Below are 15,261 nucleotides of genomic sequence, written 5' to 3'. Positions count from 1 at the left end.
CGTGAACAGAGATCATTCTGTCTTTTTTGAGATTGCATCCAACTACTGCCTTTCGGACTCTTTTGTTGACTATGATGGCACTCCATTTCTTCTAAGGGGTTCTTGCTGACAGTAGTAGATATAATGGTCATCTGAGTTAAATTCACCCATTCCAGTCCATTTTAGTTCGCTGATTCCTAAAATGTCAGCATTCACTCTTGCCATCTCCTGTTTGACCACTTCCAATTTGCCTTGATTCATGGACCTAACATTCCAGGTTCCTCTGATATTGCTCTTTACAGCATTGGACCTTCTTCTATCACCAGTCACATCCACAACTGGGTGTTGCTTTTGCTTTGGCTCCGTCTCTTCATTCTTTCTGGAGTTATTTCTCCACTGATCTCCAGTAGCATATTGGGCACCTACCGACCTGGGGAGTTCATCTTTCAGTGTCCTATCTTTTTGCCTTTTCGTACTGTTCATGGGGTTCTCAAGGCAAGAATACTGAGGTGGTTTGCCATTCCCTTCTCCAGTGGACCACATTTTGTCAGAACTCTCCACCATGACCTGTCTGTCTTGGGTGGCCCTACATGGCATGGCTCATAGTTTCATTGAATTAGACAAGGCTGTGGCCCATGTGATTAGATTGATTAGTTTTCTGTGATTGTGGTTTCAGTCTGTCTGCCCTCTGTTGCCCTCTTTCACCATCTACTGTCTGGAACCAGTGAGAGTTTTACTTCTTTCCAATCTGGATTCCTTTAATTTCTTTTTCTTCTCTGATTGCTGTGGCTAAAATTTCCAAATCTATGTTGAATAGTAGTGGTGAGAGTGGGCACCCTTGTCTTGTTCTTGACTTTAGGGGAAATGCCCTCAGTTTTTCACCATTGAGGATAATGTTTGCTGTGGGTTTATCATATATGACTTGTATTATGTTGAGGTATGTTCCTTTTATGCCTACTTTCTGGAGGGTTTTTATCATACATGTATGTTGAATTTGTCAAAGGCTTTCTCTGCATCTGTCATATGGGTTTTTTCTTTCAATTTGTTAATGTGGTGTACACAATAATTGATTTGCAAATATTGACAAATCCTTGCATCCCTGGAATAAAGCCCACTTGGTCATGATGGATGATCTTTTTAATATGTTGTTGGATTCTGTTTGCTAGAATTTTGTTAAGGATTTTTGCATCTTTGTTCATCAATGATATTGGCCTGTAGTTTTCTTTTTTTGTGGCATCTTTGTCTGGTTTTGGTATTAGGGTGATGGTGGCCTCAGAATGAGTTTGGCCGTTTACCTTCTTCTGCAATTTTCTGGAAGAGTTTGAGTAGGATAGGTGTTAGCTCTTCTTTAAATTTTTGGTAGAATTCACCTGTGAAGCAGAAGGGCTTTCTTATTCAAAGATGATAGCTATTCATATTATATAGAAAGTGAAAGTGAAGTCGCTCAGTTGTGTCCAACTCTTTGAGACCCCATGGACTGTAGCCTCCCAGGCTCCTCCGTCCATGGGATTTTCCAGGCAAGAATACTGGAATGGGTTGCCCTTTCCTTCTCCAGGAGATATTCCCGACCCACGGATTGAACCCCGGTCTCCTGCATTGTAGGCAGACGCTTTACTGTCTGAGCCACCAGGGAAGTCCCATATTATATAGATTTCATGTTAATACTTAAGGGGTTTCATTTTTTTAATTAAAATAGTATTTTATGTTATTCAATCATTATATACTTAGTATAAAACAATTTTGATGAAACGAAATTTTTAAACAGTAAAGTGAAATTTTCCATAATCTCACATTCTAAGAGAGTGTTAAAAATGTTGATGTATACCCTTCTAGGATATATATATATATGTATACCCTTCTAGGATATATATATATGTATACCCTTCTAGGATTTTTTCTTTGCATGTAGTATTATAACTTGGGGATCATAGGGCCATATTTTATGGTTCTGTATCATCATTTTTGGGCTTCCCTGGTGGCTCAGCCTTTGACTGTGTTGATCACAATAAACTGTGGAAAATTCTGAAAGAGACGGGAATACCAGACCACCTGACCTGCCTCTTGAGAAATCTGTACACAGGTCAGGAAGCAACAGTTAGAACTGGACATGGAACAACAGACTGGTTCCAGATAGGAAAAGGAGTATGTCAAGGCTGTATATTGTCACCCTGCTTATTTAACTTATATGCAGAGAAGATCATGAGAAATGCTGGGCTGGATGAAGCACAAGCTGGAATCAAGATTGCCGGGAGAAATATCAATAACCTCAGATATGCAAATGACACCACCATTATGGCAGAAAGTGAAGAAGAGCTAAAGAGCCTCTTGATGAAAGTGAAAGAGGAGAGTGAAAGAGTTGACTTAAAGCTCAACATTCAGAAAACTAAGATCATGGCATCTGGTCCCATCACTTCATGGCAAATAGATGGGGAAACAGTGACTGACTTTATTTTTCTGGGCTCCAAAATCACTGCAGATGGTGATTGCAGCCATGAAATTAAAAGACACTTACTCCTTGGAAGGAAAGTTATGACCAACCTAGATAGCATATTAAAAAGCCAAGACATTACTTTGTCAACAAGGGTCCATCTAGGCAAGGCTATGGTTTTTCCAGTGGTCATGTATGGATGTGAGAGTTGGACTATAAAGAAAGCTGAGCGCCGAAGAATTGATGCTTTTGAACTGTGGTGTTGGAGAAGACTCTTGAGAGTCCCTTGGACTGCAAGGAGATCCAACCAGTCCATCCTAAAGGAGATCAGTCCTGGGTGTTTATTGGAAGGACGGATGTTGAAGCTGAAACTCCAGTACTTTGGCTGTCTCATGCGAAGAGCTGACTCATTTGAAAAGACCCTGATGCTGGGAAAGATTGAGGGCAGTAGGAGAAGGGGACAACAAAGGATGAGATGGTTGGATGGCATCACTGACTTAATGGACATGGGTTTGGGTGAACTCCGGGAGTTGGTGATGGACAGGGAGGCCTGGCGTGCTGCAGTTCATGGAGTCGCAAAGAGTCAGACATGACTGAGCAACTGAACTGAACTGGTGGCTCAGTGATACAGAATCCGCCTGCTATGCAGGAAACATGGGCTCGATCCCTGAGTCGGGAAGATCCCGTGGAGAAGGTAGTGACAACACACACCAGTATTCTTGCCTAGGAAATTCCATGGACACAGGTGCCTGGTGGGTACAGTTCATGGATTCACAGAAGAGTCGGATACAACTTTGCAACTAAATAACAAAACATCATAATTTTTGGTGATTTCCATTCTTATTGTTGGGCATTTAAATTGATGTCCTATTTTTTGTTGTAATCTTCAGTGAACACTTTCATAGATACTCCCCCCTCACTTATCTATCTAGATGAATTCATAGAAGTAAGATTCCTGGGCCTCGCTTATCTATTTAGATAAATTCCTAGAAATGAGTTTCCTGGGCCATTATAATAGTATGTATATTGCTAATTTTGATCCAAATTTTTTTTCCAAAATCATATTATACTATCATCTTTTTCTCTAGGCTTCAACAACGCTTGCCTCTTTACTAGCCTTCAAATGCTCTAGCTCTTTTCTGCCTCAGGGCCTTTATGTTAATACATGCTCTTCTTTCTACCTGGAGGGCTCTTACCTCCCTCCACTTCTTACTGAGGCAGTTCCAACCCAGTCACTCAAGGTTCATCTTAAAAGTGTCAGGACCTCAGAGAAAGCTGCTCTGATCCACTAGGGAATAACCCACATTATTCCCTTTATAGCACTATGTTTCTTTTCTTCATTGCTTAAACTCCATTTCTAATTGCAGCATTTCATAATGTAATCTCTGCCTTCTCCACCAGAGAAATCCCATGAGGGCAAGAATCTTTTCAGTTCTGTTCACTGTTGTACACCCAGCACCTAGCAGCTAGGTGCTCAATGAGCATTTTGTTTTAATTTATTTCTTAATTGAAGGTTAATTGCTTTACAGAATCAGTGAGTATTTTTGGAATAAAATTATGTTGCCGTGTTACTCATTAGATAAAGAGAACCGATATATATTCTTAAGAAGTATGACTTTTGGTTGATTTTTTACATTTAAATTAAGATGGCAGGGATTTAACTTGATTTTTTCCCACTTAGCCATTTGTCCCATATCCTACCATTATTCTGTAATTCAGTCTTTTCTCACTTTAAAATATTATAGTTAGTTATAATAAATTCTTAAGTCTCTTTCTGGACTTCCTTTTTGGGTACATTGCTTTGTCAACCTAGGCACCATGACATGCTATTTTAATCACTTTTGCTGTATAGTATATAATTACTTGATAGGCACATTCTACTGCATCAACTTTTGTTTTTATCCTGTGTTCTCCCAGATAAAATTTTGACTATGTTGCTAAGTTCCAAAGAAGAAAACTCTATTGAAATTTTATTGAATGTACAAAGTAATATTTAGTATTGCCATCTACAAACATGCTTTGTTCTATCCTTTTCAATATTTTATCATTCATTGATCCTGAAAATTACTAAATTTTATTCTTAGGGTTTTTTTTATTGCTGTCGGGATAAAATGTTTTTTCTTACTATATCTTATATGTGTTAATTGATGATATAATGAAAAAACTAATTTGGGGTTTTGTATTATCATTTGTTCTGTACTTTTCTCATAAGTTTTCAGTTCTATTAGGTTTTTAAGATAAACTAATAACACCTTGTCACAAACCACTTTTAGTATGTTTATTCCAGGATGGAAATATTTCAAAGCTCTCATATTGTTATAGGTTATATTTGTAGTTTGAGATTAGACATAAATATCTTATTTGCTTGTACTGTCCACAGTTACAGTTGTAAAATTGAATACAAGTGGAAATGTAGTTAACAGTTTAGGTTGCTTTAGAAAATGAATTAAAATTGGGATTTTTTTCCCTCTTAAACCTTTCATAAAGGATATTGTAAATCAGACTTGACAAAACTATCTTAGTTCTAAAATGATGTTTTCCCTGTTTAGGAAGTAGTTCTAAAAGATGGAAGAATTGAAAGATTAAAGTTGGAACTTGAAAGAAAAGATGCTGAAATCCAGAAGCTGAAAAATGTGATTGCTCAGTGGGAGGTTTGTATATATTTAGTGTTGTAAACTAAAAAATTCTATAAATTTGTACATTTTCTGTTATTATATGCAAATATGTTTAATATTTGATAGAAATAATATCTGCTATTTAGGTTTTCAGCTCATTGATTATATATAATCTAAATGATATTTTTTTATCATAGTAAAATAGATATAACATTAAATTTGCCATTTTGACCATTTTTAAGTGTATAATTCAGTGGCATTAAGTGTTGTATAACCATCACCACTATCTGTTTCCAGAAGGTTTTCATCATCCCAAACAGACACTCTGTACCCATTGAACTCCCTATTTCTCCTTGTACTGCAGTCCTTGACCTCTACTCTCTGTGAATTTGCCTGTTCTAGGTACTTCATATAAGTGGAATCATATGGTATTTGTCCTTTCGTGGTCTGACTTACTTCACCTGCCATAATGTTTTCAACATGTATATCCACGTTGTAGCATATAGCAGAACGTCACTCCTTTTTATGGCTGAATAATAATACTCCACTGTGTGTTTATACCACTCTTTTTTATTCACCTGTTGAAGGACACTCATGTTGCTTCCATCTTTTGGCTATTGTGAATAATATAGCCATGAACATTGATGTCAAGTATCTGAGTCCTGGCTTTCCTTTCTTTTGGTATATACCTAAGAGTGGAATTGTTGGATCATATGGTAGTTCCGTGTTTAACTTTTTTGAAATTTTTAAATGTTTTTAATTGGACTGTAATTGGTTTACAGTGTTGTGTTAGTTTCTGCTGTACAGCAGTGTGAATCGGCTCCATGTGTGCATCCTTACCTCCCTCTCGAGCATGCCCCCGCCCCACCCTTCTGTCATCACAGAGCACCAGGCTGTGCTCACTGTGCTGAGTAACACTTCCCGCTAGCTGTCTGCTTTACACATGATAGTGTATGTAATGTCATGCTACTCTCAACTCATGTGGTAATTCTGTTTAACTTTTTAAGGAACCGTCAGACTTTCCCATAGCAGTTGCACCATGTTACTTTTCCCCCAGCAATGCATAAGGTTACCAGTTTCTTCATATCCTCACCAACACATGTTATTTATACAGTTTATTTTAACCACAAAACTATTACTCTTCTCCTTTGTCAGGCTTTAAAAAAATCTCTTATTCATTTCAAGTAGCATTCTTTTTTTGAAGTAATATTTATTCACTCAACGATTATTTGTTGAATGCCTATAATATGCCAAGTGCTTTTCTGGGCCCTATATTTGTACTAATGAAGAAAAAAATGTCAAGTTCCAGCTCTGATGGTTCTTACATTTCCCTTCCTCTTGTACTCATGCCTTTAAGAATCATCCCTGTTAAAAACCCTCCTGAACTTCACCCACTTCTCCCTTTTCTTGTCATTTATATTTTATTTTGCTTTTGTTGAGCACTTACCATGAGTTAGGTACAGTGAATGCAAAGGTGAATTAGTAAGAAGCTCGTAGTCTAATGGAGAAAATAAATCATGTAAATAATTGCAGTACAATGCAGAATTTGTGACAGATTTGACAGAGTGTTCTAGAAACAGGAATGAATCTGTTGCTGCTATTGAAAATTGCTAAGGATTTCACCCAAAAAAAAAGATAGTTTTCCCACATTGAACAGTGCATACAAAGGGAAGAGAATGGGAGGAAATGCATTGTTGCTGACATGTAGAGAAATGGGAAGTTGTAGGAGAGATTAGAGACGTTAGTTGAGGTGAGATTATTAAGGTATTTGCATTTTAGACAAGGAGAGGGCAGTAAAGGTTTTAGAAGGAAAATGACCCGAGAGTTGTTTTGTGGAAGATGATGCACCTAGCTAAGACCTGGAATGAAGACAAATCTGGTAACATAATTAACAGGTATTGAGTGTTAAGAGGAAGAACACGTTTTTAACTGGTTTGGGAAATGGGAACTAACAGATCCCATGTTGAGTTGGACATGTTGAGTTTGAAATGGCTGTGGATGTGGGCATAGATGTTCAGGATGTTGAACATCTGTGTTGGACCCTGTGGAGTCACAACATATGTGTATTTAACTTTGTGTTCTCTTTTTCATGATGTTAAAAGTACTAATGAGGACACTATATTCCATATGTTGTTATAAATTGCATAGTACTAGGACTTTATACTTTTAGGTTTTCACAGATATTAATATATTTCCTGTTCAGGACTATATATGCAAAACTATGTATAAAGAATTTTCATGGATAATTTTGCTCATTTACAATCTTTCCTTTATGAACTGGCTAGACCTTGAAGAGTAACTAACGATATGCCTCCCTATATACCCTGATCTGAACCTTGGACAAAGGCTTGAGCTCAAGAAACAGTTTGATGAGATACTAACGTTGATCGAAGCCCTGAGAGAATTTCATAATGGATACAGTTCTGTATTCCCAGTAGATACATTTCTGTATTCCTAATGAGTACAGTTGTAATTGACTGTGTATGTTTTCCCTTCATATTTTTGTGTTTCTGGGGACTTATCTCCCCCCTTCATTTCCTAGCTTCTCAAAATTCCACAAGTCCTACAACCTTTTATGTTCACTGTGCTTGCTGCTTCCATTCAGTGTGTTGTCTGCAGTATCACTGAATAACTATTGCTTTATCCTCAGCAATTTACTGGACATAGTACCTAGTAAAAGTCATCTGCTGGACTTAATTTAAAATACATCAAATTTGTTTTATAAGGAAGATTTTTGAATCTGGTAACTTCTGTACATATCTGTGTACATGTTGAGAGAAGAAATGACAAGTTTCTTATATTGATCTATTTTCTTTGACGTCCTCTATTTCTATAATTATTATATTGTTTTCTGTAATGTATTTATTAAATATTTATAAATAGTTCAGTGTGTGCTATATGTTGAATAAAGGTACTGTAGGGGGAAAATTATCTGGAGTCTGGATGTTAATGTGGGAATACAATTCCTAAATTGTTTATAATGTATAATTGTGTCATTTGTGTAGTTTGAAAAGAAGCCATTTTTTAAAAGTTGAAAATAACTGAAAAATATTTCAGTAAATTACTCATTTCAGCCAAAAATTATTTTAACAGTATTTAGTTAATGAAATAACAAAAGATTAGTAAAGCCTTAACTGAGCAAATACAGAACTGTACTGTATAGTAACCACTACATGTGGTATAAAATTAATATGCTACATGAATTTTAAATAAAAATAATTTTTTTAATTTGTATAAGTAAAGGTTAAATAAATTAAAATTTTAACTTAATAAAACTAAATACAATTCAAAGTCATTTTCTCAGTAACACTGGCTACATTTCTAGTAGTTAGCAGTCACATATTGAACAGTGGCAATTATAGAAAAGATACAGAGTTCTAGTATAGTACTGTATAGAACTGTGCATCATTTTTCTTTTTGTTTTCATGTAATTATTTTGAATTGTATAAGGATTTTATTCAAGGAGGAAAAGTGACTCTTAAGAAAAATTTAGTTTTATTCTCTTTTCTCCACTTTTATTCTACTCTATTTATTCAGTCACCTGTAATATTGATATATATATATTATTATACTGGGGATTTAAATAATATTTCTGAATACATTTTCCTTCATCTTGTTTCTTTCAGAAGTAATTTATGTCTTTGCGCAAGTCTAGAATTCATAGTTCCATAAATTGTTAGTAAGGCATTTATCACATCATATACTTTTTAAAAAATTAAACCTTTTTATTTGATTATTAGGCAAAGTATAAAGAAGTAAAGGCAAGAAATGCACAGTTATTGAAAATGCTTCAGGAAGGTGAAAGTAAGTGATTTCTGTTTTTAGAATTAATCTTAAAAATATTTGAAGGTAACTTTCCAAGATGTATGATTTATTAACTCAACAAAATAAAAGATTTCCCAAAATGGTAGAAACTGGATTGTTTTTGATAATTTTAGGATTGCAAGTCTCTCTTACAGCACCTTAGTATTACACAAGTTTATAACTATTGAAGTAAGAAACTCTTGAAATTTCAATTCTTATGAATTATTGGACCACATTTAGAGGGAAAACAGGAATAACATTTTCTTAAGATTCTATTTATTAATAGAGGAGAAGGCCTATCATCATTTCAGCTTTTCCTTCCCCCTGTCTTCCTGTCCCCACTCTTCATACTTTTGTGGCCACTCTAAACTTTAGGCTATAGATCACCAGTGGGAAGCCAAGGAACTCAATCAAAAATGACTAGAGATAATACTGGAGAAGGAAATGGCAACCCACTCCAGTGTTCTTGCCTGGAGAATCCCAGGGACGGCGGAACCTCGTGGGCTGCTGTCTTTGGGGTCGCACAGAGTCGGCCATGACTGAAGCGACTTAGCAGCAGCCGCAGAGATAATAACGTTAGTAAAGTTGGTGTTATATGAAACTCCCCTAATCAGCTGCATTTCTGAATATGTATACCAAATGGCATTGGTCTTGAAAGCTATGTGAAAAATTTACGTTAAGAACAAGTTTGTATTAAATTTGTAAAAGAAAATGATGAACCATATAAGACATAAAGACATGAATAGATGAGAAAATCTTTTATATAGATGAAATTAAGTGTAACAAACAATTTCCCTTGTTAACAAATGTTAATGAAATCCCAAATATAGCTCCTGTGAGTACTGTATAGCACTTGAGAAATTAAGAATTTATGAACCACACCTTAAAAGATAAGTAATCAAGATACCTAAAATTGTTTCAGATATGAAGATAGTAGGAGTGGAATTGTCCAACCAAAACTTAAACTATATTAAATAGCAGTTATTAAAACAATATGAGTAAAAACCAGAAATCCTGTCCGATTGAATAGAATAGATAGTCTTAAAGTAGAGTCAAACATTTTTTATAATTTTACCATTTTTATAATGTAACTTAACTGTTACACAGCTTAACTATGATAAAATAGAAGTTAAATAATAATGGGAAATGACATTATTTGAAGTTAGACATCAGCATCCTGAGATGAATTTAGATTTATGCGTGTCACTGAGCTCCATGTGGATCATTTCATGAATAACGTTATGAAAATAAAATAATGTTTACAAAATATATTTCTAATTGAAGAAATTAAGGGTATCATTGAATACTGGATGTATGATTTTTAAATATGTAAAAATAAAGTAATATTCCTTAGGGAAACAGTTGTGAAAAGTGAGAAAGTTAACTGATAAAAACTTATTATCAAAAATAGACTAAAATGGCTACCATAAGTAATATCAGTGTCCATACTCCATACTATAAGTCGTCCAAGTAGAATAATTTTATATAGAACTATTACATGAAAAATATGGTACATTAGAGTATACAGATGTTAGCATTTATAATATAAATATAAATGTAAATATAGTCATATTATAATACAATATGTGTTCCTAAAAATCACTAACCTTTACAAAATCATATAAAGACCACAAAATTTATAGAGAAAATGGAATTAGCATACAACATTTAAAGATTTCATCAGTGACATGAAAAAAAATGGGAACTTAATTAAAAAGTAAGTTTTTTTCATGTTAAAATGGTTAAACACATAGTACTATAATAAATATGGCACTTTACTTTGAAGACAACCTAAAGTTTGCTGTAGAAGTTGGTTTTAGAAGGGTTGCAGCTTGTGTTGTTACTATTAAGTGATGGAAGGATGGACAGTAGGTGTGGTTCTTCACATAGTGAACTGAAATAGTTGGTAGGTAATTTCAGGTGTGTGCATGGCTGCAGTTTTCTGTATTCACGAAATTGTGCTTAAAACAAGTATATAATTCATGTTATGTTCAAGTTGTTCTCTGATGTATCAGTCTCTTTGAAACACAAAACAGCATTACAGAAAAACTGTAGCTAAAATATGACATAATTGTTAAAAATCACTTGTTTCTCAATGAGGGTGCTTAATTCTGAGGATGAAGGAGTAGAAAGTATAATTTGTAAAAGTTCTCAGTTTGAGTCTTGAGAGAGTGTGATATGTTTCTTGACACAGCATCTCACCTTAGTGCATATCAAACTGGGAAAAATTTGAATGACACTGTTATATTGGAAGAGCTGTGGTGATAGAGATTTCTTGCTTTCCTAAAGAGGGAAAAACCTTTAGATAAGTGAATAGTTCTGAAACTATAGATGTTACATGATTAACTGTGCTCATATGAGCTACATTTATTTGATAGTGCTTTAATGGTATGAAAAGTCAGATGAAAAGAATTTCTGTGGGCCTTAGAGTATGCACCATTGACAATTTTAACAACAAAAAAACCACGCTACGTTGTTTTTAAAATCTTGCTTTGACTAGTCTAGATAGTTAAAGTTTTTTTCCCTATGTGAAATGTTTTATTTACTCTGTCCTTATCCTTTTTAGTATAGATGGAAAAAATTAATCTTTTATCATATCTGTACAATTAATATTTTACCACCATGGAAAATGTAAATTTTCCAATGAAAACTGCTGTGGTGATAATAATGATCAGAATTTACCAGTGGAAATAAAGAGGTATATATAGGTTCAGGAATACAGTCATTAAGTATGAGGACAATTTAATCTTTGCCTGACTGCACTGCTGTCTTGGTTCACCAAAAAGTATTATTAAAGTATCTGAGTGATTGAAAAGATTATACTGCTATTTTTCCTTTTTTGTCAGTGAAAGATAAAGCAGAAATACTTCTGCAAGTTGATGAATCACAAAGTATCAAGAATGAGCTAACAATACAGGTAAGGAAAACTATTTATTCTTTTGTCCTGAATTAGGAAACTTGACTAAACAGAAAGACAGCCCTTCAGTACTGCAAAAAATATGTTTTAAACCATACTTCATTATCACTGTGCCGTGCTGTAGCAAATGAATGAAGATTCTATTTACTGTGCTAAGAGAGGTGTGTATGTCCTAAAGAATAGGGGAAGATAAGGTTGTATTTTAGTTGATGTGGACTATGAATATAGGGATAGAAAGGGCAGATAGAATTTCCCGTGTTCACGTACTTGATTTTTTCCCCTTCCCATCCTTATCCTGTGATCTTGTCTTAGAACAGTGAACTTGTCCTGCCTATCTTTATAATATACAGCTGAGCAAAATGCCTAATTGAAATTGTATGTAAGGAGAGAGGTTCTCTTCTGATGCTCATTAATCTAGTAGTGAAAAATCATCATTGCAAATAAGTGTTAAGAAATAAAGAGTATTGATCAAAAAAGTCTCTTTTAATTGAATATTTGGTTATAGGTAACTTCACTTCATGCTGCATTAGAACAAGAAAGATCTAAAGTGAAAGTGTTACAAGCAGAATTAGCCAAATATCAGGTATGCTTTTGTAAGTGTTTTCATCACAAATAATACATTTAGAATAGATATATACATGTGAGGATAAATGCATTATTTTATTCTTAGGCCACAGTTTATTCACCAAATTTGTTATTATTGGTTATGTAGTTTACATATTAGAAAATGTTTACTCTAGATATTGGTGTATACAGCAATAACTAAAGTAATTCAGCGTGGTCTTTGGTGCTACACAGATGATGTGGCGTTATGTGCCAGTGCATCCTGTTGAGGGAAGGTACATAGTGATGCTCCTCCCGTGACATTGTGAGTTTGATCACTGGGGTGCAGCAGTATCTTTTAGATATCTTATGGTAAAGATATCTTCCCCCTTTGTAATCAATAAATAATATGTGATATTATAGTTTGAGATTGTGTGAATATTCTTTTTACTCAATGGTTTTAGCATCCATTGATGATATTTGTAACAGTTATTATTTTGGTAGTTGCAAAAGAGTGATTTTTCTAATTCTATCATTTCTTCTGCATTTACAAGCTGGCATTGAGTATTTTTTTCTGGATGAAGCCATAAATAATGTCATGGCTTTCTTTCAGTATATGTGTACATGTGTGAATATATACAAACACATATATATTTGTGTATACATATGTATATGTGTCTATGTCATGATATAAAATTAGTTAATTAATGTGGAGTCATAGTCAAAAAAGTTTGAAAGAGAACATAAAAGTTTTTTAGCTCTAGCTTTTGACATCTCATCAGTCCAGGAAGGAAGATTCCCTTTGGGAAGCTTTGAAAAGGATTGTTGGATTATTATTATTTTTAAAAAAACTCTTGTTTAGAAGCAAAGTAAGAGTTTTAAGCTGTATAACATTGGTAAATATGTATAGTGAGTATCTACCTTGTGGAAAGTTTTTTAGTAACTTTATTTTTTATTTCCCTTCTGTCAGGAAATAAATCTTGTTTTTAATACCTGTCATTATACATCTCAAGTTTTACATAACCTCTTCAGGTTTTTTCCCTCTGGATAAATCTTTTCAAAGCTTTTATTTGTTCAGGAGTGAATAATAGCATTCTTTATTTGATTTTTTTTTTTTAAGAAGGTTGTTATAGATATGTTTTTGAATTCTGAGAGGGAAGTTATAGGCAGAAAAAGGATGGAACAAAGAGAAGCTGCCAACATTATTAAATGGGTCTGGGTTCCTTGTGCCCCTCATATAACCACCACTCTGAGAAATGTACTTTCACAGGCAAGTCATTCCCAAATTTGGCTGATCATCAGAATCTCTTGGGAACTTTTTGAATTACAGATTGTTTAGCCCACTCCTAATTATCATAAATAAATTGGGACAAAGTCTGGGCATCAGAATTTTTAAAATATTACTAATTAGGTGATTCTAGTGATTAAGTTTAGGTATCTTTGCCATAGTTTATAAAAATGAAAGATTATTAAATTATTATAAATACCTTATACCATTAGTGTTAATCAGTCATGTCTGATTCTTTGTGAGCCCATGGACTGTAGCCTGCCAGGCTCCTCTGTCCATGGAATTCTCCAGGCAAGAATACTAGAGTGGGTAGCCATTCCCTTCTCTAGGGGGTCTTCCCAACCCAGGGATCAAACCCAGATCTCCCACATTCAGGCAGATTCTTTACCAACTGAGCCACCAGGGAAGCCCCCATCAAACCATTATTTATAGTTAAAATGGAGGGTAGAATAGTTATGGATGATTAAATTTTCTTTTTTGTACCTTTTTGCTTTTCATATTTTTAAAATATTTGCTTTTTGAATCAGAGTAAGGCAGAAAATGTTAACTTTAAAAATAATTAATGAAAAATTACTTTCTGGCTTTTAAGCTCCCTTTCTCTTTCTTTGGCTCAAGTTAAATACCATTGATAGAGTTTCATTTGGGGCAAATTAAATACAGATTTTTATATGTCACTGAGCAATATGAAAAGTATAATATTCTTTTCAACCCACTGATGAACAAAATCAGATTTCTAATGCTTTCTTACATGAACAGAACTATACAACACTTGAATTGGAAATCGAATTACCCAAAGGGGTAACGAAGCAATTCCCCAAATTTGCTGATCATATGGAGCAAGTTGTTTATTTTAGCATAGATCAAAATTTTTATTTTTTAAAAAGATCTGGGACAGTGCAGATGAGCTCTAAAAAATAAGATACGGGTAATCATAGTAAGTCCAGACTAATTCAGATAGATGGCTGTTTTCTACAACCTACTTTAACCATTGATAAAAGCCATGTAAAAATAATTTAGTTGTTAATTCAAATTTGCAACAAACTCAAAAAGAAGTTCCTTCCTTTTCATAGTCAAAAATGCCTTTGATCTCATTTATTCTTAAAAGGAAACTTCCCTCCAAAATGTTACTTTCTAAATAATTTACCCTATTTCTCTTTGCAGGGTGGCAGAAAAGGGAAAAGAAACTCTGAATCCGACCAGTGTAGGTGATTCCATTAGCCTTTGAGGTCAACACAAAAGGAAAACTTTCAGGGTTTTACAAAAATGTATATATTTAATGCTGTGCAACTGCTGAACTATGCAGTTTTTGTTGAAGAAATTTAAAATGATTAGCTCACTAACTGTATAATTTTATGTCCTTTTGGCTTAAAGTGAAAAGAAGAAAAACAGAATTCCAGCAGAACTCACTGATTATTGTATACTATTCATACTTCTTATCACTTTAGTTTTTCATCAGTCAATAAAATTAATTTACTCTTCCATTAATATGTTTGGTTTTTTAAATTTCAGAAACAATGTGAAAGTGTGGTTTTTGTTCATAGCACAATCAGTTTCTTGGATTTCAGCTCACTGAATATTTACCTAGCACTTTGTCCATCCTGAACCTTATAGGACATACAATATATCGCCAAATGGCCTATGTTCAGGCAAAACAGAAGATGGGGGTAGGAATGATTACCAAAAATAA

The 15,261-nt window shown here is 34.2% G+C and overlaps 1 protein-coding gene across 2 annotated transcripts in view; it reads left to right on the top strand.

The window, feature by feature from the left end:
- GKAP1 (G kinase anchoring protein 1) overlaps positions 1-15,061 on the top strand; it is a 94,837-nt gene extending 79,776 nt beyond the window's left edge. For both annotated transcript variants that reach the window (XM_043452928.1, XM_043452929.1), the window contains exons 9-13: positions 4,957-5,058; positions 8,763-8,826; positions 11,673-11,743; positions 12,249-12,326; positions 14,736-15,061. In XM_043452928.1, coding sequence (XP_043308863.1) covers positions 4,957-5,058; positions 8,763-8,826; positions 11,673-11,743; positions 12,249-12,326; positions 14,736-14,783 — 363 coding nt within the window. In that variant the 3' untranslated portion in view covers positions 14,784-15,061. The remainder of the gene's footprint in view (positions 1-4,956; positions 5,059-8,762; positions 8,827-11,672; positions 11,744-12,248; positions 12,327-14,735) is intronic.
- The last annotated feature ends 200 nt before the right edge of the window (positions 15,062-15,261 follow it).

The sequence above is a fragment of the Cervus canadensis genome, chromosome 30 (assembly GCF_019320065.1).
Source record: "Cervus canadensis isolate Bull #8, Minnesota chromosome 30, ASM1932006v1, whole genome shotgun sequence".
In the NCBI taxonomy this organism is placed as follows: domain Eukaryota; kingdom Metazoa; phylum Chordata; class Mammalia; order Artiodactyla; family Cervidae; genus Cervus; species Cervus canadensis.
Note: the sequence above shows the minus strand (reverse complement) of the source record. Positions and strands in the feature narration are given on the sequence as shown.